Here is a 27,548-nt window from a genome sequence, read left to right on the forward strand (position 1 = left end):
TTATTAAACTGGACCTTTGTTTAGGCTCAATGCAGCCAGCTAATGTAAAATCAGACTCGGGATGTGCATGCACATTTCTAAAAGGAAGTGCAGGGGATGCCATCTTGGAAAGGGGGATATGTGCCCACCAGCCTTCGACAACATGTATAGCAGAGATGTGAAAGCTTGGATCAGTGTGCAACACTACTTTGGAGCAGTCACCACCGCTTTGGAATTCCACACGGTAGCTAATACTTAGTCTTAATCTCACACGAAATACCATGATGTGAAACAGAATAAATGGATCCAATACAGCAACCATTATTCAATTTCATATCATGAAACACTTCCTGGGCAGTTGCCTCATTATTTAATCTGGCTGCAGATGCGATTATTTCAGAGTTTTAAACCTTTTTCTAGTTTGAAACAGTTTGAAAAATTTTACAAGAATTGGTCCAGCTGGCCTTACACTACTGATTTTGTCGTCACTGTATTGCTTAGAAGACCTGGTCCCCACTCAATCCGGTGGCATATGCACAGTTCTTCCCATTGCTAATATTATGGTTGTGAGCCCTTTATCTATTGAGTCCTTGCTGCACACTCCCTACCTCACAAAGGCAGCAGCTGCCCACCTCCTGTTTGCCACAGCTCCAAATCCCCTCCATTTCAATTGCTCCTCATGCTATCCCACTCCCAAACTGCCCACTCCCATTCAGCGAGGGTGGCAACTGAGGAGGCAAAGAGTTGGGTGCAGGGTGCTGCATGGGGCAGTGAGCAGGGAGGTGATTGACATGGCAGAAACAGTTCTTTTCTGGATTGATTTAGTGATGTTGGACATTGTGAGTTACGCATCATAGTCACTACATGTGGAACTTCCAGGGTCAGCATGTCCGATGTGACCCTGCCTCCACTTCTCTGGAGGTAAAATAGGGGCCATTTATACAAGAACAGTTCTGTCAAGTTCATGTTGCGGCCTCCCGTTCTCTCTATGTTGCTTCATTTTCTCTGTTATCTCCTCTGTCTGCTCATACTCCTGCTCCTCTGCCTCTCACCTGGTAGCCTGTGGTGGAGGCAGATCCCTCATAATGACCACCCTTTTTACAACATTGTCCTGCAGACTTCAAGAGACTAATTATAATGTCAATGAACGCCTGAGCAATGGATGTAGCTTTGCTCACTGAGCTAGAAGGTTTGTTTTTCAGATGTTTTGTCACCATACTAGGTAACATCTTCAGTGAGACTCTGGATGAAGCACTGGTGGTGTAGCCCACTTTCTATTTATGTGTTTGGATTTCCTTAAGTTGGTGATGTCATTTCTTCTGGTGACATCATCTCCTATAGTGATGTCATTTCCTGTTCTTTTTCTCGGGGGTGATATCTGAACTGCAGGGCTGATAATGTGACCAAGGCTTTCGATGTATTTGCCAGTGCTTTGCATTGTTCTGGCTAGTGAGTTTTGAGAAGATTTGTAGCTCAGGTTGAGGTTTGGGGTGTATGTTTGCTTACTGATCTGGAAGGTTCACTTTCAGATGTCTCATCACCCTACGAGGTAACATCTTCAGTGAGCCTCCAGATGAAGCACTGGTTGTAGATTAGATTAGATTACTTACAGTGTGGAAACAGGCCCTTTGGCCCAACAAGTCCACACCGACCCGCCGAAGCGCAACCCACCCATACCCCTACATTTACCCCTTACCTAACACTACGGGCAATTTAGCATGGCCAATTCACCTGACCCGCACATCTTTGGATTGTGGGAGGAAACCGGAGCACCCGAAGGAAACCCACGCAGACACTGGGAGAACGTGCAAACTCCACACAGTCAGTCGCCTGAGTCGGGAATTGAACCCGGGTCTCAGGTGCTGTGAGGCAGCAGTGCTAACCACTGTGCCACCGTGCCGCCCACTGTGTAGCCCACTTTCTATTTATGTGTTTAGGTTTCCTTGGGTTGATCATGTCATTTCTTCTGGTGACACCGTTTCCTGCTTTTTTTTTCAGTGGGTGGTAAATGGGATCCAAGTCAATGTGTTTGTTGATAGAGTTCCAGTTGGAACGCCGTGCTTCTAGGAATTCTCATGCATGTCTCTGTTTGGCTTGTCCTAGGATGGATGCATTGTCCCAGTCAAAGTAGTGTCCTTCCTCATCTGTATGTAAAGATACTAGTGAGAGTGGGTCATGTCTCATCCTTACATGTGGATGAGCAGGAAATACCTAGTAGGGTGACAAAATATCTGAAAGTGAACCTTCCAGCTCAGCGAGCAAACCTACACCCCGAACCTCAACCTGAGCTACAAATCTTCTCAAAACTCACTCGCCGGAACAAGGCAAGGCAGTGGCAAATACATTGAAAGCCTTGGTCACATTATCAGCCCTGCAGTTCAGATATCACCAAATCGAACTTTTGTGATATCAGCTATTGTGCTGAATGAAACTGCTTCCAGGGAGGGATCCTCTGCTAGAACATCCTCTGGGAATTGAGGAAGGCTGAGAGAATGGTAAAAGACCGCACTAAGTAGGATAATCTGTGAGAAGCAGGCGGAGATGGAGAAGATGGAATGGTAAAGGACATATAATTGATAGTATATTCCCCTTTGAGCTTTTATGTAGCAATGTCCTAACCACAACTTTTATTATGACTAATACATGGAATATCTTAGCTTGGCAAAAGGTTGTTAGAAACATGGCCAGAACAGCGGTGCCGCTGGCTAACAAACTGACCAAGGCTTTCAATTTGTTTGCCTCTGCCTTTCATTGCTCAGGTTTTCATTGACATTATAACTTGTGCCTTGAATCTGCAGGGCACTGCTGTAAAAGGGAGGTCATTATAAGGGAACTGCCTCCACCACAGGCTACCAAGTGAGAGGCTGAGATGCAGGAGCATAAACAGGCAGAGGAAATATCGTGGAAAATGGAGCAACATAAGGGCAACGGGAGGCCACAACATGGGCCCTATGTTACCTCCAGAGAAGTGGAGGCAGGATCACATTGGGCATGTTGACCCTGGAAGCAATTTGGATATGGCCAGGGAGGAAGCCAGAGATGATTACAAATTGGTTACAAGGCTGCTTTGGTTCTCTGGAACTTTATCTCAGTTGCACCAAAGGCTATAATATCCTCTGATTCTCTCAGCTTACAATTCTAGTCCCTCCTGTGTTATTACTATGACCACTGTGTGCTCTCTATTTCACTTCCATGGCCTCACACTGCATCCTCCATGCCCACTGACTCAAATAGACAACTTAGAACCAATTAACCCATACACAATAAACTTTTTATTAACTGGAACCTATGGGACCAGGACTGTACTGATTAGATTAGATTCCCTACAGTGTGTAAACAGGCCCTTTAGCCCAACAAGTCAACACCGACCCTCCGAAGAGTGCCACTTTCCAAAACAATACTGTTGACATGGCTTGCTTCTTCTGTGACCGTGGTTTCCCACCCACTGTGATTGACAGGACCCTCAATGCCCGTGCTTCAGCCCTTGCCACTTCCCATCACTCCCAACAGTGTGATCAGGTTCCCCTAGTCCTCACTTTTCTTCCTGCCAACCCCCACATTCAAAGGATCGTTTTCCGCCATTTCAGATGACTCCAGCAGAATGCCGCCATCAAACAGATCTTCCGCTCGCTCCTCCATCTGCATTTCGCAGGGATCGCTCCCTATGGGACACCCTAATCCATTCCACAACCACCAACACCATCTCCCTATGTAACCACAGAAGGTGCAACACATGCCCCTTCACCACCTCCCTGCTCACCATCCAGGTTTTTCCAGGCGAAGCAGCATTTCACCTGTGCCTTCTCCAGTCTTGTGTATTGCAGCCAATGTGGCCCACTCTACATTGGAGGAAAACCAAACACAGACTGGGTGACCACATTGCGGAACTCCTCCAGTTTGTGCTCAAGCAAGACCCTGACCTTCCTGTAGCTAGTCATTTTAACATAGCGTCCTGCTCCCATGCCCACCTGTCTGTCCTCAATGTGCTGCAGTGTTCCAGTGAAACACAGCACAAACTGGAGGAACAACATCTCATCCTCAGGCTAGGCACTTTACAGCCTTCTGAACTTAATATTGAGTTCAACACCTTCCATTCTTTTAGTTTGACATCATGTCCTCCCCTCCCCCCATCCCACTTACTGTCTTTTCAAGTCAGGCAGGAGACACAGCATTGTCTAGATTAGAGTGGTGCTGGAAAAGCACAGCAGGTCAGGCAGCATCAGAGGAGCAGTCCTTGTTTTTACCTAGAAGACATACCATTGTTCTGCCATTCTCACATTCCAATAACTTAATGTAAACTATGAACATTTTTTTTCTCTACCAGCATCCTACACCCACTACCCCCATCATCCTCCCAGAACTATAGCATAAATGCTGTCCCCTCCACACTTCACTTCAGCTGTGATGAAGAGTCACCTAGACTCGAAACAGTAGCTTTGCTGTCTCTCCACGGATACTGCCTTACCTACTGTGATCCCCAGCATTTGTTGCTTTCAGTTGGAGAATCGTTGAGAACTGTGTCAGACTGAAGCTGACAGATGCATATTTATGAGAATGAAGGGAAGTTGGAGAAGGGTGGGAAAACGGAGTTGATCTGAAGTTCAATCATGATCTTATCAAATGGCAGAGACAGGGCTTTTTTTTTGCTTTAATTTCCTGCCTCCTTATATCCCTACAATTTCATTGCATCTCCCCACTTGGAGGGTGCAGGCTGGCTTTAAGTAAAGCTAGTCACATGAAATGTTGGCCTCCTTGTTGTTCTCAACAATCAGTAGGCAGCATTAGTTCAACTAAGCGAAAGTGAGGACTGCAGATGCTGGAGATCAGAGTCAAGATTAGAGTGGTGCTGGAAAAGTACAGCAGGTCAGGCAGCATCCGAGGAGCAGGAAGATCAATGTTTCGGGCAGGAGCCCTTCATCCGGAAAGATTCCTGATGAAGGGCTCCTGCCTTCCTGCCTCTTGGATGCTGCCTGACCTGCTGTACTTTTCCAGCACAACTCTAATCTTGACTCAGCGTTAATTCAACATCCAGCTGGTTGCAGAATTAGTGAAATAATTGTGGAATCGGGACACTTTTCCCTTTTTCAGAGTTGTCCAGCTTAAATCCTCATGGAACTATGTATACAGGCTGCCTACTTGTGACATATTGACCCACTTGAATTCATTGCTGCTCATTCTTTCCCTCTTGCAATTCACCAACAGGAGACCAGGGATGTTGATTAATGAACTATTTTTATGCTGAACAACTGTCTTTAAATTGGGAAGAAAAACGCACTTTTGGGGATACTAGATACTGTAGTGGAGTCACACACTATCCTTTGATCCTCACTATGCGTTGCTGGATTGAAGTCTTACTCTCATAGCTGGTATGGCCTTCTGATCAAATACAATCTATCGGCCAATTAGCATTTATGCTTGGGAGTTTTGTAGGGTGTAAAAGATGGAAAGGAAAGTTAAGTGATGGATTGCTCTGTGGTTGAGGTGCAGTGCACTGCTGGCACAGCGCGGCTTTACTCTGTAGCTAATGAGGTCTATGTATTAACCTGGGAGTGCTTAGATCTGAAAGCAGTGCTGATGTGCTCTGTTCCCAACACTGAGATTCCTCACCTCAAGGAGCACAAACATTCACAGGGGAACAAAACGTTCAATCAATATGTTGCAAGCAAAATTGATCTCGCTAAGAACCATGGATAAACACTATCTCCTGCAGCTTTAATGTTCTGTTTACATTTATTCTTTTAAAGCTTTGGTTGCCAGCTGTGAGGTAGCCAGCCTGGCTATGCATCAGACAGAGAGGAAAAAAATCTACTTGAGACGGTCTTGCCTTTCTTTCCCAGGATACTGGGGGCAGTGACAGTGATTCCACACTGCTTTACAGAACACTTGAAGCTGCTGCTGTAGTGACAGGACTGCTGACCAGTGCTTTCCCAACATTTTTTCAGAGACCCCCTTTTTGAGGCTTGAAAGTTATTATGAGTTTCTCAGTGAAAAGTGTGAGAGTGAGAATAGATGGGGAGGGGGTGAGATTTGTGGCTGTGAGAGCGGGTACATTATGCTTGTGATAACCTGGTTACAGTGGTCCTCAGAGCTCACAGCCCCAAAGTTCTGTAAGCAATCCATTTGGGGTCCCCACCCCCACCTTGGGAAGTCTTTGTAAATTTCTCCTACCTTGGTTATGTGACAGCGAAACCTTTTCCTTGACCTGGCTCTGGGATGTCTTGAAGGTGAAGTGAGGTCATTGAATATTTCAAAGACAGAGATGGGTAAACATTTGTTAGGCAAGGAATTTGAATTTGTGGAATTTGAAAGACAAACAGATTAGCAAGAATGGTAGGGCAGGCTTGAAGGCCCTGGTTTGCACTGGCCTGACATCGCAGTTGGAAGTGACACAAATGTTGAAGCAGAGGCAACAGTACAACCACATTCAGTGAAATAGCAACATTAGCATAATAAAATGTCATGACTCTTCTCAAGTCCTGTTAAAACATTTTTGATACTGAGCCACGTACTGGGACAAGTGACCATTGTTTGTTCCAAGAGGTAAATTTTAAAGAATGAAAGAAAATTCCAGAGCTTAGGAATAAAAGTTAAAGCAGATAAAAATTTGCGACCCCCCCACCCCCCCATATACAGTACTGTAATAACAAACGTGATTTTGTTTGAGCTTTCCAGGCGAGAACACTGGAATACTTCTTATGCTCTTCTTTGAAATAATGTTGTGGGAGTTTATGATAGCTGCCTGAACTGGCCAACGGGGTCATGGCTTACTGTCTCATCTGAAAGCTGACACCTCCTATCGTTCCAAACACATTCGGCCCCTGCATCAGCTTGAATTTTGTTTGCAATTCACAGGTGCGATTTGAAGGGGAGCCTTGTAGCCCTAAAGGTAGGATTGCTACTACTGGGCCACAATTGACACAGAGAAATCAAGGACAGAGGAGTGCTTTTTAATGCCCCATTAAGCAGATATAGAGGTTGCCAGGGTTGAGGAAATAAGACACACTGGAACGCCTTCAAGTGAGACTTGTCAATTGAAACTTAATAGCTATCATTGTGCTAAAATAGAGATTTTGATGTTGTCAATTTTGTGAATTATTCACTTCATGATTTTGTTAATACAATCCTGGACATAAGCTGCTGTCTCTACCTTTTGATACCCATTGTATTAAAGCTCATAGCTATCTGTAGAATCAGGCAAATTGAGATTTAGTTTATCCAGGCCAGTGAGCACACCAAACTAAAACTGAATTGACCAAAAAAGTAAATTAAGTTCCCATGGATGACTGGCCATTCAATCAGAACAATATCAGCATGCAAAGGACATGTGCTGTGATATAAATTGAAAGACCATGCCAGTCATGTTTTGAAAAAGATAACAGTTTGTTGTTAGGGGACGAGGCGATGTAGTGGTAAAGTCACTATGAGAGAACTCAGGCTAATGTTTTGGGGACATTAGTCCAAATCCTACCACGGTACCAATAAATTTCAATAAATAAATCTGGGATATTATGCTTGTCTAGTACTACTTACTGTGAAACGATCATTGCTATGAAAACTCACCTAATTCACTAACGTCTTTCAGGGAAAGAAATCTGACGTCCTTACTGAATCTGAACTACATGTGTTTCCAGACCCACAGCAACATGGTTCACTCTTAACTGCCCCCTCCCAACCAGAATCCTGAAAGAACTCCATCCTGTTCTTCCAATTCCCCCAAATCAACTGCATCTGCTCGGACGAGAAGACATTCCACTCCCAAGCATCCCAGATGTCCACCTATTTCAAACAACATGCTTTTCCTCCCTTTGTAATTCAGACAGTTCCCCACCACATCATCTCCATTCCCTGTTCCACTGCTTTAAACTGCCCCCTCCACCTCCCAAACCCACGGTGGCACAGTGGTTAGCACTGCTGCCTCACAGCACCAGAGACCCGGGTTCAATTCCCACCTCGGGCAGCTGTCTGCGTGGGTTTCCTCCGGGTGCTTCGGTTTCCTCCCACAGCCCAAAGATGTGCTGGTCAGGTGAATTGGCCATGCTAAATTGCCCGCAGTGTTAGGTAAGGGGTAAATGTAGGGGAATGGGTGTGGGAGCGTTGCTCCTCGGAGGGTTGGTGTGGACTTGTTGGGCCAAAGGGCCTCTTTCCACACTGTAAGTAATCTAATCTAAACACATAAAGACAGAGTCCCTGTTGATCTCACCTACCACCCCACCCACCTCCATATCCAACGCATCATCCTTCAACACTTCCACCAACTTCAACTAGACCCCACCACTTAGGACGTCTTCCCCTTCCAACCCTCACTGCCTTCCATAAGGACTATTGCCATCAACAATGCTTGGTTTGCGCCACCTCCTCCTCCTCCTCCTCCTCCCCGCCCCCCCATCCCCCGACCTACAGGTACCTTGCCCTGCAATCAGAAAAGATGCAAAATCTGCCACACACTGCCCCCTCACTTCCATTAGAGCCCCAAACACTCCTTCCAGGTGAGACAGAGGTTCACCTGCCTCTCCTCCAACCTAGTTTACTGTATCTGGTGCTCTTGATGTAGTCCCCTCTACACTGGGGACACCAAACGTAAACTAAGGGACTGTTTCTTTGAGCATCTCAGTCGGGCCGCAAGGGCCAACCGGACCTCCCAATCACCATCCATTTTAATATCCTTTCTCACTCCCTTTCCAATATAGCCATCCTTGGCCTCCTCCATTGCCACAATTAATCAAACTGCAAGTTGGAGGAACAAAACCCTATCTTCCGCTTGGGCAGCCTAGAGCCTGGAGGGCTTTATATTGAGTTCTCCAATTTCAAATAACCTCTCTTCCCATCTTTGACTCCCTTTCCAGCCCATCTCCCTCTCTTCCATTCACCAATCGGATTCATCGCTCCCATTGACTAACCAGGTCATACCTTGTGCCTGTCTCCACCTATCCCCACCTCACCACTCTGTCCTCCAGCCACCATGCCTCCTTTATCTGCAGCACCCCTTGCACCCAACAACTCCTCCGCGAAGAAGGGTTACACCCGAAATGTTGACCTCTCCACCACCTGGTGCTTGCTGTGTTCCCCCAGCCTCCTGCTTGTCTACCTTGCATTTCAATATCTGCAGTTTTTTTTTGTCTCTGAAATGGTTCGGCAAGCCACTCAGCTTAAGGCACTTAGGCAACAAATGCTGGCTTTGCCAATGACACTGTCATTCCCATTAAAGGACAAAAAAAAACTAGAACTTACCTGTACATCTGGTGTAAATCTGCTTCTCTTGTGTTGTTCAAATAGGAATTCAGAAAGTTTGCGCAAAGATTTGTAGCTCGGGTGCTTGTTGTAGTGGTTCTGTTCGCCGAGCTGGAAGTTTTTGTTGCAAACGTTTCGTCCCCGGCTAGGAGACATCATCAGTGCTCTGGAGCCTCCTGCGAAGCGCTTCTTTGATGTTTCTTCCGGCATTTATAGTGGTCTGTCCTTGCCGCTATAGGAACCGGAGTTGTTCATATGTTGCGCTTAGGCGGTTAGCGCAGGATTCCCATTTCCTGGCTTGTCTCAGTGTCTCTCGCCCGTAAGTGTTCAAAGTTTGTGCGAAGATTTGTAGCTCGGGTGCTTGTTGTAGTGGTTCTGTTCGCCGAGCTGGAAGTTTTTGTTGCAATCGTTTCGTCCCCTGGCTAGGAGACATCATCAGTGCTCTGGAGCCTCCTGCGAAGTGCTTCTTTGATGTTTCTTCCGGCGTTTATAGTGGTCTGTCCTTGCCGCTCAGCGGCAAGGACAGACCACTATAAATGCCGGAAGAAACATCAAAGAAGCACTTCGCAGGAGGCTCCAGAGCACTGATGATGTCTCCTAGCCAGGGGACAAAACGTTTGCAACAAAACTTCCAGCTCGGCGAACAGAACCACTACAGGAATTCAGAAATAGACCATTCAGCTCTGCAGGCCTGACCTACCATTCAGGCTGATATGTTTGTCGTTCAAATTCCTTCCCTAACAAAAATACATCCACCTCTGTCTGAGATGACCTCACTTCCACTGCCTTGAGGCAAAGATCCAAATTTACCCATTTCTTCATCTCTGTCCTGAAAAGGCAGCCCCTAATTTTCAAATGCTACTCACTGATTCTGGACTCAGCATGCTCTGTTACCTGTTAGCCATGCCTACCTCGTTATGAATGTTCAGAATCTTGTGCATTTCAATCATGTCACCTCTTCTAAACATGTTCAGCCTGTCAAATGTGTCCTCATACGACAACCTGCTCATTCCAGGTATCAATATAGTAAATCCTATCTGAACCACCTGCAAAGCATTTACACCCCACTTTAAATAAGGAAACCAAAATTACACAGTATTTGAGAAGCCCTGCATGACTGAAATAATATTTGTACATTTATGTTCAACTTCTCTCGCAACAAACATTGGCCTTACTAATTATTTGCTTATGTCTGTAAATAAACTTGACTCATGCAGCGAAGCACCTCATTTACTTTGAGCCTTGGAACTTTGCAGTTGTTCTCCATTTAAATAATGCAGTTTTTTTTATTCTGTCAGCCAAAGTGAACAGTTACACATTTTCCCATATTACATTCCATATGCAGAATTTTGTTTGTTCATTCAAGCTATTTCAAAATAGCTCTAACTTCCTTTCTGTCTTTTTCACAACATACTTTCCTACCTTTCTCTGTGTCATCTGCAAATTTAGCTAGTGTGCCTTCATTCCCCTCATAGAATCCATTAATGTAACTTATAAACCCCAGCACCAACCCCTGTAGGACTCCAGATCCTGCCAATCAAAGACCCATTTATGCATACTCTGTTACCCGCTAATCAACTAATCGTCCACTCATCTTCACCCTGTCTATCATGAGTTTTTATTTTCTGCAATAACCTTATTGAATGCTGCTTTGAAATTCAAATACAGTACATTCACAACTTCAACTTTATACACAGCATGTATTGCCTTTTCAAAGCACTCTAATAACTGGTTAAACATGACTTCCTTTTGGCAAAACCATGCTGACTCTTCCCTATTACGTTGAGCTTCCTGGGATATGCAGCTTCCCATGACAAACATCAAGCTTTACTACTATATTTTCTAGTTTTTTTCCCTCTCTGCCTTCTTGAATAGATGGACCCTAATGAATGTCACATACTCCACAATATTCAAGACTCAGTCCTTATCATCCTGAATTGGTGTTTCCGTAATAGCTATCAAATCAGAATTGTTACTTCAAATGTACACTCCAATTTGTTTACTTTGTTTTGAATGCAACAAGCATTCAGACAGAACCTTGAATTTTGTCTTTTTGTTATCTTCATTAAAAATGTACTTGCTTGCTGGTGTATTCCTAAATTTCTTTCTCTCTGTCCCTCCTGTCATTTTCCAACCTTCATTTAGAGTCATAGAGATGCACAGCATGTAAGCAGACCCTTCAGTCCAACCCGTCCATGCCAACCAGCTATTCCAACCCAATCTAGTCCCACCTGCCAGCACCCGGCCCATATCCCTCCAAACCCTTCCTATTCATATACCCATCCAAATGCCTCTTAAATGTTGCAATTGTACCAGCCTCCACCACATCCTCTGGCAGCTCATTCCATACACATACCTCCCTCTGCATGAAAACATTGCCCCTTAGGTCTCTTTTATATCTTTCCCCTCTCACCCTAAAACCATGCCCTCTAGTAGTGAACTCCCTGACCCCAGGGAAAAGACTTTGTCTATTTATGCTATCCATGCCCCTCATAATTTTGTAAACCTCTATAACGTCACCCCTCAGACTCTGACGCTCCAGGGAATCCAGCCCCAGCCTGTTCAGCATCTCCCTGTAGCTCAGATCCTCCAACCCTGGCAACATCCTTGTAAATCTTTTGTGAAACTTGAAAGGGTTCAGAACATCTTTCCGATAGGAAGGAGACCAGAATTGCATGCAATATTCCAACAGTGGAATAACCAATGTCCTGTACAGCTGCATCATGACCTCCCAACTCCTGTACTCAATACTCTGACCAATAAAGGAAAGCATACCAAACACCTTCTTCACTATCCTATCTACCTGCGACTCCACTTTCAAGGAGGTCTGAACCTGCACTCCAAAGTCTCTTTGTTCAGCAACACTCCCTAGGACTTTACCATTAAGTGTATAAGTCTTGCTAAGATTTGCTTTCCCAAAATGCAGCCCCTCACATTTATCTGAATTAAACTCCGTCTGCCACTTCTCAGCCCATTGGCCCATCTGATCCAGATCCTGTTGTAATCTGAGGTAACCCTCTTTGCTGTCCACTACACTTACAATTTTGGTGTCATCTGCAAACTTACTAACTGTACCTCTTATGTAAATGACAAAAAGTAGAGGCCCCAGCACCGATCCTTGTGGCACTCCACTGGTCACAGGCCTCCAGCCTGAAAAACAACCCTACACCACCCACCCTCTGTCTTCTACCTTTAAGCCAGTCCTGTATCCAAATTGCTAGTTTTCCCTGTATTTCATGAGATCTAAGCTTGCTAATCAGTCTACCATGGGGAACCTTGTCGAACACCTTACTGAAGTCCATATGGATCACATCTACTGCTCTGCCCTCATCAATCTTCTTTGTTACTTCTCCAAAAAACTCAATCAAGTTTGAGACATGATTTCCCACGCACAAAGTCATGTTGACTATCCCGAATCAGTGCTTGCCTTGCCAAGTACATGTACATCCTGTCCCTCAACTTGCCCACCACCCAGGTCAGGCTCTCCGGTCTATAGTTTCCTGGCTTGTCTTTACTGCCCTTCTTAAACAGTGGCACCATGTTAGTCAACCTGCAGTCTTCCGGCACCTCACCTGTGAGTATCGATGATACAAATATCTCAGCAAGAGGCCCAGCAATCACTTCTCTAGCTTCCCACAGAGTTCTCGGGTACACCTGATCAGGTCCTGGGGATTTATCCACCTTTAACCGTTTCAAGATATCCAGCACTTCCTCCTCTGTAATCTGGACATTTTGCAAGATGTCACCATCTATTTCCCTACAGTCTATATCTTCCATATCCTTTTCCACAGTAAATACTGATGCAAAATATTCATTTAGTATCGCTCCCATTTTCTGTGGCTCCACACAAAGGCTGCCTTGCTGATCTTTGAGGGGCCCTATTCTCTCCCTAGTTACCCTTTTGTCCTAAATATATTTGTAAAAACCCTTTGGATTCTCCTTAATTCTATTTGCCATAGCTATCTCATGTCCCCGTTTTGCCCTCCTGTTTTATTATTATCCTCTCTTACCATTTCTCTACTTTTTGATGTATTGCATTTATCTATGTTTGCTCTCTTATCCCACTTTTTAGTTTAAAACTGTCTCTACTTTCCTAGTTATTCAGTAAGTACCCAATGCCAATTTGCCTGCAGCTGCAATAATAATCCAGAGATTATAACCATTGGTCTTCTGCTTTTCTTTCCTTATATTCTGTATGCCAAAACTCTTTTCCTAGTTTTACTTATGAAGGTGGTTTTGCCTGGTTCTCCCTCCTACTGCAAGTTCCTTTTCAGCCTGAGCAGATGGAGGATGCTTTGATTTCATGACAACAATTAATAGAATTAGATCAAATTCTGCAAACCCCAGCAAATATCCTGAATTGCTTGTCTGCTGGAACCTAAACTAAATGAGTGCCTGAACAAACGCCAATTCAAGAGATCTGGGTTAAGTGAGAATTTCCTGCTGTTCGTCACTTAACTCTGAACCTGCAGGTTGTGCATCAGTACATTGTGCAGACATAGGCATCTCAACTAGTCTGAGTGTTCATTGCAGGACTGAAGGAATGCTGCACTATCCACAGTGCTTTCAGGTGTGGTATTAATTCAATATTCTTGTCTGCTCCCTCAGGAGAGAGAGACCCAGTGGCACTATTCATTGAAGAGCTGGGAAGCTGTCTCCGGCATTTATTCCAATATATATTCGCCAAAATGAAATTAAATGTTATGGAAAATTTCATTCAAAATTTTCATTCATGATTATCTGTTTTTTTTAAACTTATTTCCAACGACGTGGGCACTGCTGGCTTGTCAAGCATTTGTTGTCCATTCATTAATTGCCCTGGAGAAAGCGCTGGTGAGCTCCCTCATTGAATTGCTGCAGTCCATCTCCTGTAGCTACGCCCATGGTGCTCTTTTAAGAAGGCAGTTTGAGGATGTCAATCCTAGACAGTGAGGAAACGATGATTATTGTTGCTTGTTGGGTGGCTTGAAGAGGTACTGTCTGCAGAACCTCCAGCCTCTGTCCTGCTGTAGCTACAGGAGTTATATGGCTGGTTTCAGTTGAATTTCTGCTTCATGGTAACCTTCAGAATGTGGATAGTTGGCAATGAGCAATTTAGTAATCGTGTTGAATATCAAGGGAAGATGGTTAGATAATCTGTTCTTGGAGTTGTTCATTTGCTGGCAGTATCTTATTATCACATTGCTGTCTGTAGAAGCTTGAAGTGCACAGGTTGGCTGCCAGGCTTTGTACGTTACAACTGTGACTTCACTTCAAAAGTATTTCTATGACTGTGAACTACTTGGGACTAATTGAGGTTGTGGTTGGCATTGTATAAATATACATGTTTTCAATGTGTTTGAGATTACACAGTTGCAAGTACATTCTGCCAACTAACACAATGTATGCGTATTTGATCTATTGTCGCTTCACTGATGGGCAAAATAAATATTTTCCTTTTCTGTAGCTGTGCATCAGAGATGCACTTTTCTTATGCTGCTGTTGATGTCACTCCGTTCTGATGATATCTGTGATTTCAAAGCTTGTACCTTTTTGAGGCAACTTCTAATTGAATAGAAAAACCAGAAAGGACACTGAGAAACAACGTCTGGCAGTTTCTAAGGAAATTCAGACTGCAACAGAAATTGGAAACCGACACTTCTGGGGAGTGGAAGCTGGTGTTATCATAAAAAAATGCCTCAGAGAGCCCAGTGACCTAGAAGATCCTGGTGTGCAGTCTCGGCAGGCTGAAGAAGGTGTATGATAAATCAAGAAGCTGAGAGTGTGCAAAGAGTTCTATGGCTATGTTCTGAAGACACTGTTGATGGGTCAATACCATCCGGACTGGGGCTCAGGTTAAGTTGAGGAATGGTCTGGAGGAGCCGGTCTTGCACTGGGGTGGACAAAGTTAAAAATCCCACAACACAAAATAAGAAAGGGATGATCACTTTATTGTATTATGGACCCTTATAGTCAGAGGGAAATTGAGGATCAAATTTGGAACAAGATCTCAATTTTCTGTAAGAATAACAGGGTGGTTCTGGTAGGGGATTTTAACTTTCCAAATAGACTGGGACTGCCATAGTGTTAAGAGTTTAGATGGAGAAGAATTTGTTAAGTGTGTACAAGAAAAATTTCTGATTAAATATCCACTTTGGGACCAGCGACAATATTTCTATTAGTTTTAAATTAGTGATGGAAAAGGATAGACCAGATCTAACCTTGAAGTTCTAAATTGAAGGAAGGCTAATTTTGACAGTTTGAGGCAAGAACTTTCAAAAGCTGATTGGAGGCAGATGTTCGCAGGTAAAGGGACGGCTGGAAAGTGGAAACCCTTCAGAAATGAGTTAATGAGATAATGAGAGTCCAGAGACAGTATATTCCTGTCAAGGTGAAAGGGAAGGCTGGTAGGTATAGAGAATGCTGGATGACTAAAGAAACTGGGGGTTTTGTTAGGAAAAAGAAGGAAGCATGTGTCAAGATAGATCGAGTGAATCCTTAGAAGAGTATAAAGGCAGTAGGAGTATATACTTAAGAGGGAAATCATGAGGGCAAAAATGGGACATGAGATAGCTTTGGCAAATAGAGTTGAGGAGAATCCAAAGGGATTTTACAAATACATTAAGGACAAAAGGGTAACTAGGGAGAGAATAGCTCCCCCCCCCCCCCCCCCCACAAGAGATCAGTAAGGCGGCCTTTTTGTGAAGCCGAGGAGATGAGGGAGATACTAAATGAGTGTTTTACATTAGTGTTTAATGTGGAAAAGGACATGGAAGATATAGAAAGTAGGGAAATAGATGGTGACATCTTGAAAAAATGTCCATATTACAGAGGAGAAAGTGCTGGATGTCATGAAACACATAAGTGTATCAATCCCCAGGACCTGATCAGGTGTACCCCAGAACTATGTGGGAAGCGAGGGAAGTGATTGCTGGGGCCCTTGCTGAGATATTTGTCTCACAGGTGAAGTACAGACAACAGGCGATTGGCTGACGTGGTGCCGCTGTTTAAGAAGGGTGGTAAGGGCAAGCCAGTTATAGATCGGTGAGCCTGACATCGGTGATGGGCAAGTTGTTGGAGGGAGTCCTGAGGAACAGGATGTACATGTATTTGGAAAGGCAGGGACTGATTAGGGATAGTCAACATGGCTTTGTGCATGGAAAATCATGTCTCACAAACTTGATTGAGTTTTTTGAAGAAGTAACAAAGAGGATTGTTGAGGACAGAGAGGTGGATGTGACCTATGTGGACTTCAGTAAGGCGTTTGACAAAGTTCCCCATGGGAGACTGGTTAGTAAGATTAGGTCTTATGGAATGCAGAGAGAACTAGTCATTTGGATATAGAACTGGCTCAAAGGTAGAAGACAGAGGGTGGTGGCGGAGGGTTGTTTTTCAGACTGGAGGCCTGTGATCAGTGGAGTGCCACAAGGATAGGTGCTGGGTCCACTACTTTTCATCAGTTATATAAATGATTTGGATGTGAGCATAAGAGGTATAGTTAGTAATTTTGCAAATGACACCAAAATTGGAGGTGTAGTAGACAGCTAAGCTTACCTCAAATTACAACGGAATCTTGATCAAATGGGCCAATGGGCTGAGAAGTGGCAGATGGTGTTTAATTTAGATAAATGTGAGGTGCTGCAGTTTGGGAAAGCAAGTCTTAGCAGGGCCTGTACACTTAACGGTAAGGTCCTAGGGAGTGTTGCTGAACAAAGAGACCTTTGAATGCTGGTTCATAGCACCTTAAAAGTGGAGTAGCAGGTAGATAGAATAGTGAAGAAGGCATTTGGTATGCTTTCCTTTGTTGTTCAGAGGATTGAGTACAGGAGTTGGGAGGTCATGTTGCTGCTATACAGGATATCGGTTCAGCCACTTGGAATATTGCGTGCAATTCTGGTCACTTTCCTATCGGAAGGATGTTGTGCAACTTGAAAGGGTTCAGAAATCTGGAGCGTTGGAGACTGAGGGATGATCTTATAGAGGTTTATAAAATCATGAGGGGTATGGATAGGATAAATGGACAAGGTCTCTTCCCTGTGGTGAGGGAGTCCAGAAACTGGAGAGCATAGGTTTGGGGTGAGAGGGGAAAGATATAAAAGAGACTTCAGTGGCAACGTTTTCACTGAGGGTGGTACATGTATGGAATGAGGTGCCAGAGGAAGTGGTAGAGTTTGGTACAATTGGAACATTTCAGAGGCATCTAGATGCGTAAATGAATAGGAAGGGTTTGGAGGGATATGGGGTAGGTGCTAGCAGGTAGGACTAGATTGGGTTGGGATATCTGGTCGGTGTGGACGAGTTGGACCGAAGGGTCTGTTTCCATGCTGTACATGTCTATGACTATGACCAGAGTATAGTCCAACTTGTTTATTTGGAAGCACTAGCTTTCGAAGTGCCACTCCAACAGCTAGTGCTTCCAAATAAACCTGTTTGACTATAACCTGGTGTTGTGTGAATTTTAACTAAGTTTAGGAAAACAGAATTTTGAAGGATTTGGCTGAGATTTGATCAACTATCCAAATTTGTAAGATCCATCTAAGTTGCATTTGCCATTTAATGTGTAATTTATACTTTATAATCAATCTTCCTGTTAATTTATATTTATCTTACATTGGTTGTGGATTTTAGAGTATTTAGAGTGTCTAAGAGAGTATTTACTATTTGTTTTGTTTGATCCTTGTCCAGGAAACATTTGGTTGGCTTGGACAGTAGAATCTTGTGGCTTCATTCTTTCAGTTACTGGGATTTTAGATATATTTCAGAAAAGGTTTACTGGTTTCCACGGAGATCATATCTCTGTGCAATTATTTTCTCATTGTCTATCTGCATTTTCCTGTAATTCTTTTTCCTCTGAATGTCTCCATTATCTCAGTGTGGCTCTCACTCATGATAGTTTAGAAGCGTGATCCGTTTCTCAGTATCTATTCAATTACTCTAAAAGCCTGAGGCATAGAATCATGGACTTTTACAACACAGAAGGAGACCATTCAGACACCATGGCTCTTTGAAAGAGTTATCTCATTTATCCCACTCCCCAATTTCTTCTCTATAGCCCTGCAATTTATTCCTGTTAAAATATTTATCTAGTTGTGTTTTGAAAGTTTTATTGAATTAGCTCCCATTGCTCTTTCAGAGACTATTCCAGATCATAGCAACTCGCAGGATCAAAAAACAAAATTCCCTGTGCTTCCTGCTGACTTTAATGCCAATTATCAGTGTTGTCTGATAACTGTCTTTCTTTCCATTGGAAACCATTTGTCTTTCAAAATGTGTCATAATTTTATCAAAAATTCTATTCACCTTCTTTGGTTTGATACTCCTTGATGTAACTGCAGCAGAGTCCAGGGTATTAATGAGGGCCTTTTAATGGTCAGATGCAAATCTTGATACTGTCTGTTGGCCTGATAATCTGTTGTTGTCTGCATGAGAACCTGCATTAGGATTCTCTTGAACTGTCAAGCTTAATGTTTGGCTGAAAGTGTTTTGGTTAACTCATATGGCAGTTTAGTATTAGGTGGGGAGATGGCTCTGGCCAGAAGCCTGCTGGATGGATCATAGCTCAGAGTCAAGGTTAGAGCGATGCTGGAAGAGCACAGCAGGTCAGGCAGCATCGAGGAGCAGGTTACCTGCTGTGCCTTTCCAGCACCACTCTAATCTTCACTCTGATCTCCAGCATTTGCAGTCCTCACCTTCACCTGGATCATTAGCTCAGTTGTTCTGTGTGGCTTTTTGAGAAAGAAGCAAAAATAAGAAAAGGAAAGGCATTGTCTCAAGGATAGATCCATCTTCCATGTCCAATTTAGTAGATCATTGCAACAAGCTGACTCATCCTTTGGTTCAATCCACTTTAATGTAATGTCAGGTGTATTTTTAGGTATTCACTCACCCACATTCCGCCCTCAGGGTAAGCTGTCCTCAAACATGACTTGAACTCAGAAGTGTCCTATTCTCAACAGTTAAGTGCCATATCAAGAGTGGAATGTCGTTCTAAAATAAGTAAATAAGCTCTTTTCTGTCAAACATCATTTCTCATATTCATGTCGCACGAGTTAACGTGAAGCACTTGATGACATTGCTGCATGTTTTGTCACCACAAGGTCACCAGCCTAAGCGGACAGCAAAGAATCCGATTCCTGTTTCTGAGTCAAGGATCATCTCCTCACAGGATAGAACCAGTGGTTTTTCTGGTGGGAGCCTATCGACAAGAAGTCCGAAAAAACTCAGTGGTAAGTATCGACTCAGCTTTTGGTTAGTCTGTTCTCTCATATGGGTCAGAGCAGAATGCTTCCAGTAAACACAGGATCCTCAATAGTGGAACATATTGAACTGACTGTATTTACACACTGCATAGGTAATTACTCTATTCCGTACAAAGAATTACAAAGTGGGCGGCACGGTGGCACAGCGGTTAGCACTGCTGCCTCACAGCGCCAGAGATCCAGGTTCAATTCCCGACTCAGGCGACTGACTGTGGAGTTTGCACATTCTCCCCGTGTCTGCGTGGGTTTCCTCCAGTTGCTCCGGTTTCCTCCCACAGTCCAAAGATGTGCAGGTCAGGTGAATTGGCCATGCTAAATTGCCCGTAGTGTTAGGTAAAGGGGTAAATGTAGGGGAATGGGTTGGTTGCGTTTTGGCGGGTCGGTGTGGACTTGTTGGGCCGTAGGGCCTGATTCCACACTGTAAGTAATCTAATCTAATCTTATCTAATCTAATTAGCTTTGTGGTTCAGGATATGAGGTAGATAGGTAGAAACTTATTTTTATCAGTATCCCAAATGATTGGTATTGGGGTCTGCCCCTGGTCAGTGAAACATCTGGCGTCCAGTTATATTCATTTCAATGGAATTTCAGTGCTACCTGTATTTTCCGACACATCCACAATTGTATCTGCAGGTCAGCTTCAGGCCAGCCCAGCCTGGTGAACACAATTGAGACTGGACTTCACTCCTCAAATTGTCACTTTAATCTCATTAACTATGTTGTTTTAAAGTTTTTGCTTTGCTTAGGGTGCCAGCAGTACAATACCAGTGGTGTCTCTTTCAGAAGCGATACTTAGCCCCTCATTATTGATAACCTACTGGTTGAATCAAACGTGGGTGATAGTCTATGATCATTACCCTTTGTCTATGGTCATTACAATGAACACTGAAGTTAATTACTCATGGTCAGTGTTGCAGCTATCTCTTATTACTTGTGGTCAATGATCAGACATTTTGAATGAAAGATAAAGTCATGGTGCTCTTTTATCCTGTTTGTCTTCGAAAACCTGTTGTCCCAAGCAAGCTCGATCCCAATGACCTCATCCCTCCGAAACATTTCACAATGCTTCATCTGCAATTAATTGCCTAGACGTGTTTTGAAGTGACTGTTTTGGTAAAGAAACACGTCAAACATTTTTATACATAATTAGCTAACAGAAACAGTCGTGAGATAAGATGTCCACACTCGTTTGGTTGTGTGGTGTATCAGAGAGGGAGAATTCCAAGTTTTTTGAAAAAGTGTTATGAATATTTCATGATCCTTTCACTGACCAACCCCACCTTGGCTAAACACTTATTCTAGTAGCTCATCACTCTTTCACTTGTTCTCCCCTTCCTTCTCCCTGTCCCTGTAACATTTACTTTGCTCTCTTGCAGTCATTCTTTCACTATCACTTTTCCACATATGACATGCCATCTGTCAGACATACAAGCCCACATGTGCACATGCACACAGGTATAGAAACACACACAGGCACACTTCCCTCTTTCTCTCCTTTCCCTGTGTTCTTCATGAACAGAAATCAAGCAAATTCTTAAAAGGCCAAGTTATTCACTAACCTCGATATTTGTCCAGGCAGCAGATCTGTAATTTGCTCCAGACATTTGCCTGAGATCTGTTCAGTGTTACTGCATTCTGCGTGGATATTTCAGTGGCCCGATGTCCCATGTTACCTCCGCATGAATTATCCACCTCTTCAATGAATTCCTGAGAAAATAACACTCTTTTACAAAGATTCCTAGGTTATTTCTATTATCGGAAATTACTTTCTTAATAACTTATAAGTATCATTCAAATTTTAGTTAAATGTTAATTGTATACTCTACAATATCTGCATACTTTATTTAAGGCAAAATAACTCGGTAAAATTAGAACAAGGTAAGAAAGTTTGTTTTAAGATTACCAGCCATCTCTTCTGTATTGCCTCCTCTGGAGCTAAAAATAGTGAAGTGTAAACTTACGTCCTGTGACATGGGAATATTTACAATTTAGATGCCCAAATTTTCAGAGCAGCAACAACACACCTTGAAGGAAGGTGATGCAGTGGATAGTATTCCTCCTCTGAATGAGAGCTTCTTGGACTCATTGGTCATGAAAGGCATGTTCATTACGTGGACAAGCAAGTTAATCATCAGCCTGTCACTCCTTCTGATATGCCTGTGGCAGCTAGTAAGAATGGTCTGTCCTGCTGGCTGTGGTGCTATAGCCTCTGGCAACGGGCTAGAGACCTGTTCCAGTAAAATCTGGCGACAGAAACAGACATAAGCATATAGACTCCCTACAATGTGGAAACAGGCCCTTTAGCCCAACATATCCACACCGACCCTCTGAAGAGTATCCCATCCAAACCCATTCCCCATTACTCTGACTGATACACCTAACTTACACTTCCCTGAACACTATGGGCAATTTAGCATGGCCAATTCACCTGACCTGCACATCTTTGAATTGTGGGAGTAAACTGGAGCATCCGGAAGAAACCCATGTAGACACGGGAAGAATGTGCAAACTCCACACAGATAGTTGCCCAAGGGTGGATTGGAACCTGGGTCCCTGGTGTTGTGAGGCAGCAGTGCTAACCACTGAGCCACCGCGCTTTATCTGCATCATGTGCTACTCGCCATGAGAAGACAGAAGAGGAAGAATACAATGGAAGTGCCAGGTCCATGTAGATTGTTGTTGAAAAGTGCTTCTTTGCAAATGATGCCACAATGTAAAGTGTGATAAGACGGTTTGAGAGTCCCTCATCTTAGCAGCTGAAGTATCAAACCTTGATGACGTTCCTTGGGTGCAATGATGATTTCTCTCCCCTGCCCCACCCTGCTTCAGATATTGTCAGGTCTGCAGTCTTTCAGTCTCCCAGATCTTCAATGACAGTTCTTGGCATTGGGAATTCCCATTGAAATTTGCAGTAAAGTTACAGCTGCAGAGAATGAGAAATCTGAAGATGTGAGTTTGTTATAATTTGCTCTGATAATTCTAATACCTCTCAGAATCCGACAGTAAAGATGATGACAATTTAGCCGACTCTGTGTTGAAAGAGCTATCCAATTAGTCTCATTCCCTGGTTTTCCCTGGTGGTGCAAATATGTCCTTTTCAAGTACATATGGTAATTCACTTCTGGAAATTATTCTTGTATCTTCTTTCAGCACCCAACCAAGCAGCTCAGAATGGATCATGACAACTTGTGTTTAAAAAGGTAAAGCCTCCTCTCTCCCTTCTGGGTTTTCTGTAAGTTATCTTACAATTTGTCTTCTCTTTCTTTTTCAGCTTTAAACATGTATAGAGCACAACGAATGGTAGACTTGGACAGTGAGCTGGCTTCTGTCCTTTTCTCCAGAGCACGAATTGACAACTTTGGACAACAAGATCTAGATAGTGACGCGGATATCCTTCGGAAACGGAAGCTGCGGAGGATGATGGCTGTTCGACAGCTGGAGTCCGGTGTCGATCTTAAATCGAAGACCCACGTTTTGGTATGATGCTCATGTTTAAAGTTTGACCAACAATGGAAAGTAAAATGCATCTGAAAAGTAAATGGGCATCACTGGCTGGGCCACTATTGATTGTTGTTATTTGTCCTTGCACTCCATGTCATAGTCAAAGAGTCATACTGTATGGAAACAGACCCTTTGGTCCAAACAATCCAACCTGACCATAATCCCAAACTAACCTGGTCCCACCTTCCTGTGCTCGGCCTATATCCCTCCCAATATTTCTTATTCATGTATTTATCCAAATGTCTTCTAAACATTGCAACTGTACCCGCATCCACCATCTCTGGAAGTTCATTCCACATATGAACTACTGTGTGTGTTAAAAAAAGTCTTGCTCCTCTTATCTTAACAATATATTCCGAGCCTTGAAAGCCTCCATCCGAGAGAAAAGGCACCTGCCATTCCCTGTATCTGTATAATGACACCCCTCAACCTCCTATGCTGCAGTGAAAGAAGTCCCATTCCTCCATTGCCGGCAACATCCAGGTAAATCTGAACCCTCTCCAGTGTCATAATATTCTTCCTATAATAGGACTACCAGAACTGGACACATTATCCAGATGAGGCCTTGCTGCTGTCTTGCTAGAGTACTTTGGAGAGTAGTTAAGAATCAACCACATTGCTGTGGGTCTTATGTCACGTATCAGCCAGGCTGGATAAGAACAGCAGGTTCCTAAAGGACATTAATGAACCAGATGGATTTGTAGCAATAAATGATAGTTTCATGGTTATTATTACCAAAACAAGCTCTCAATTCCAGGTTTAATTAATCTAATTTAAGTTCCTTCAGCTGTTGTGGTGGGATTTGAATGCTCATGTTTGAGCATTAGCCTGGGCCTCTGGATTCCTCACCCAGTCATATTGCCATTGGGGGCCACTGACTACTCTTGTAACATCCTCATCCAGTAATGAGTAATGTGATTTGCTATTACAATGCATATCTGTCTAAAAGGTAATTCCCTGATGCTGGTGGAGGGAGAGGAGAGGAGAGGAGAGAGCGGGAGTGTGTGTGCATATATGTACTGCAGTCAGTGATTCTTAACTTATTGCTCATATAATGCGACAGCAGCTTCACAAAATGTCATCACCACAAAGTTAAACTGATTATTTTCTCCTTCCTTCTTACTTTGGTCAGGCAGCTGATGTGATATCAGTCCTGCGTCTGGGGATGTGGGTCAGACGACTAAGGACCCACTGAATTTTCCATCTCGGGGAAGCTGCTGGCATTTTGCTTTGTCTGTATAACTGTGCTTTGAAATGTACGTTAGGTGCGGATAAAGTATCCATCACACAATGTATCCAACACCCTGGTTACCTTTTATTGGGCCAATGTAAGCATTTTGATCCAAACACAATATTCCTCATTTCTCCTCCCCTCACATTATCCCAGTTCCAAGTCTCCAACTTGGCATTGCTCTCCGGACCCATCCATCACTGCCCCCTCTGACCTGTCACCTTTCCCCTCACCTTCATCCATCTATCACTTTCCCAGCTACCTCCCCCCAGTCCCATCCCCCTCCCATTTATCTCTCAGCCCCGTCCCACAAGCCTCCTTCCTGATGAAGGATGCTGCCTGACCTGCTGTGCTTTTCCAGCACCATACTCTCGACTCTGATCTCCAGCATCTGCAGTCCTCACTTCCTCCACAATATTCCTGCCTTTTGTTTGATTTGTAAATAGTGTGAGAAAGCCCAATTATTTATAGCAGTAGATCCCTTGCCCGAATACTCAGCTAATCTTCTTCATGACAATTGTCATGTTTGGAAATTTGATGAAGTTGCATGATATTCAGCACAGGCTAAATGTGCCATAAGTTGATAGATTGTGGTTATGGGTTTTCAAGTCTTTATGAACATATTTATCTCTGATCCAGTAACACACAAGTGATATATTCCTCTATCACTGGTGTGTTACCTACAGGAGAGGATTTTAATCTTTACTGTAAGTATTGACATCTCTCTCAGGAACCTCTGTGCAAATATGGACACATTTCCAGAAAATGCCTCCAATTAGTTGATCACTCTGATGAAGGCCCATGTAAACATTGGCCTGGATTCTCATCCTCGTAGGGGGTAGTGGGAGTCAGGAAAATTTCCAGGTCAGCCATTTTCTTTTGGCCAAATGTTCCAGGTTAAGTTGTTTAAAAGATCTACCTCAGTGTTGTGGAACATGGTCTCAGTAATAAAAAGTGGTCCTCTAGCCCTCATACCTCCTCAACCATTACACTACCTCCTCACCCCCACCTATTCTACCTCATGTCCACTAGCCCCAAACAACTCCCATGATCCCTCATGCCTTCCATGCCAAGCTATATTCCTCCAAACAATCCCATGATCCCTCTGATCTCCTATGCCCATACGCCCACTAAATATTGTACTGAAGCAATACACACAGTAGAATGTGTTAAAACAAAACTTTCAAAAAATAGTCATTCATTGAAAAATTTCCACTCTATTAAAAAAAAGTGGCCTTTCCAACACAGGGCAAGAAAAGCATCAATCGTCCAGACTCTATAAAGTTTTAAACTGAAATTGCCAGCATTGAAAATGTTAACAAACATTGTGAAATTGATAGCACAGAATCAAACAGCCATTCACTGTCAATCAAGCAGGAACTGATATTAGAGTAAGGAATGTCTGGCCTCTCAGTTAATCTTCTTATTCAAAACATTCATTAATCTGTACCCAAGTCCCAGCTTGATTGAGAGCTATGGCTGTCTGACAAGATTTGATTAGATTCCCTCCAGTATGGAAACAGGTCATTTGGCCCAACAAGTCCACACTGACCCTCTGAAGAGTAGCCCACCCAGAACCATTCCCCTACCCTATATTTACCCCTGACGAATGCACCTAACATTATGAGCAATTTAGCATGGCCAATTCACCTGACTTGCTCATCTTTGGATTGTGGGAGGAAACCAGAGCACCCAGAGAAAATCCCTGCAGACACAGGGTGCATGTGCAAATTCCACACAGATAGTCACCCAAGGTGGGAATTGAACCTGAGTCCCTGGCATTGTGAGGCAGCAGTGCTAACCACTGAGCCACCGTGCCATCGATAAAAATTAAGAGTTAATGTTTCAGGTACATAATCTTCCATCAGAACAGAGTAATTACTCTCCACTTGTCTGGATGTGTACAGTTCTAAACAAGGCTCAAGAAAATTGACACCATTAAGTATGAAGAGCCGATATTACACCTGCAGTGCCAGTGCACTGTGCCTGCTGTGTGTTCTTGCAACTTGCCAAGGCATATTTCTCAAAACTTTCCAACTCCATGACCATCCCATCTATGAAAGCAAGGACAGCAGGTCAGTGGGAGCACTATCATCTCCAAATTCCAATCCAAATCACACATCATTTTGACTTGGAAATATACTGCTACACACTCATTGTCACTGTGACAAAAACATGAAATTTCTTATAAACAGTGTTGTGGGTGCACCTTCACCACACAAACCATAGAATGATAGTGATTCAACAAGGTAACTCTTCTCAAGAGTAATAACCTTTATATGCATTGCTAGTCATTTTTAAAGTAACATCAAAGTGAATCATTTTCTTTTAGTTTGGCAGTTATTTTTTCTCTCAGTAGTTGATGCAGTTTGACTTCAACAATGAATTGTAATATTTCTTCCCTTCTCTCTTTTCTCTCTCATTTTCCCTTGTTTGCTTGCGATTTAGGACTAGATAGCTAGAATACATTTACTGATTATGAATATTTGCAAGCTAGTTTCTGGCAGAAGAGTAGGTGAATGTTCTTTTCTAAGCCCTTATCAATACCATGTTAGAGTTGCCAACTAGCATTGGGTGTGACGTTACTGAAAGATCAAGGAATGGTGTAAGCTCACAATTTCACTCATTTGCAATCTGTCTGCCGAAGAGATGTCCACACTTGATAACATGTGTGTTCTTTTTCCAGACTAAACACGAGGAGCGAAAGCATCATGAGAGAGACTTGCAGATCATCAATGCGTACCGGGAGCGGATTAAATCGGAAAGTATCAGCAGGATGTTATGCCAGGCCATCACCACACAGTACACTTTGTATGCCACACTTGGAAATGCTGAATTTTTTGAGTTTTCTCTGAAAAATCCCTACAGTGTTCAACACACAATAACCATTGAGTGCGAACATCCAGAACTCAGGTATACTGCTTGTTGCACAAGTGGACAAAGACTGACACTCAGTGTTACTGTCTGTGACTGCAGTGCATTATGGGCAACAAGATTGCGACTCACTCCCAGCTCTCCTTCTGCTCCCCTTTGACCCTCAGCAGATCTTTGGTTCCATAGTCCTTGAATTTACCATACTACTTTCTTGCCTAAAGTTGGAATTTGGGATTGAAGCGATCAAGCGACAGACAGAGGAAATGCTTAAACATTAATAATGTGATGACTGGGCTGTGAGAATACCCCATGAGCAAGTCACAGATTAGGACAGTTTCCCTTGACCAAAGGTTTGAATTTTCCTGCTGTAAATGTGTTGAATATTGCTGGAGAGAATGTCCTCCTATTTTTATTCCTTTTTTGGATCAGCTATCTTTTTCTAGTTGTTGGATAAGCAGACGAATGGCCCACCTTCAGGCTTCTTCAAACACCTCTCC

General features: G+C 43.4%; 1 protein-coding gene across 1 annotated transcript in view; it reads left to right on the plus strand.

Moving 5' to 3' along the window:
• The window catches only part of nphp4 (nephronophthisis 4), a 402,509-nt gene that overhangs the window by 321,509 nt on the left and 53,452 nt on the right, over nt 1–27,548 (plus strand). The window contains exons 17-19 of the mRNA XM_060851914.1: nt 19,284–19,412; nt 22,717–22,922; nt 26,864–27,090. Coding sequence (XP_060707897.1) covers nt 19,284–19,412; nt 22,717–22,922; nt 26,864–27,090 — 562 coding nt within the window. The remainder of the gene's footprint in view (nt 1–19,283; nt 19,413–22,716; nt 22,923–26,863; nt 27,091–27,548) is intronic.

Source organism: Hemiscyllium ocellatum, chromosome 37, assembly GCF_020745735.1.
Source record: "Hemiscyllium ocellatum isolate sHemOce1 chromosome 37, sHemOce1.pat.X.cur, whole genome shotgun sequence".
NCBI classification, from domain to species: domain Eukaryota; kingdom Metazoa; phylum Chordata; class Chondrichthyes; order Orectolobiformes; family Hemiscylliidae; genus Hemiscyllium; species Hemiscyllium ocellatum.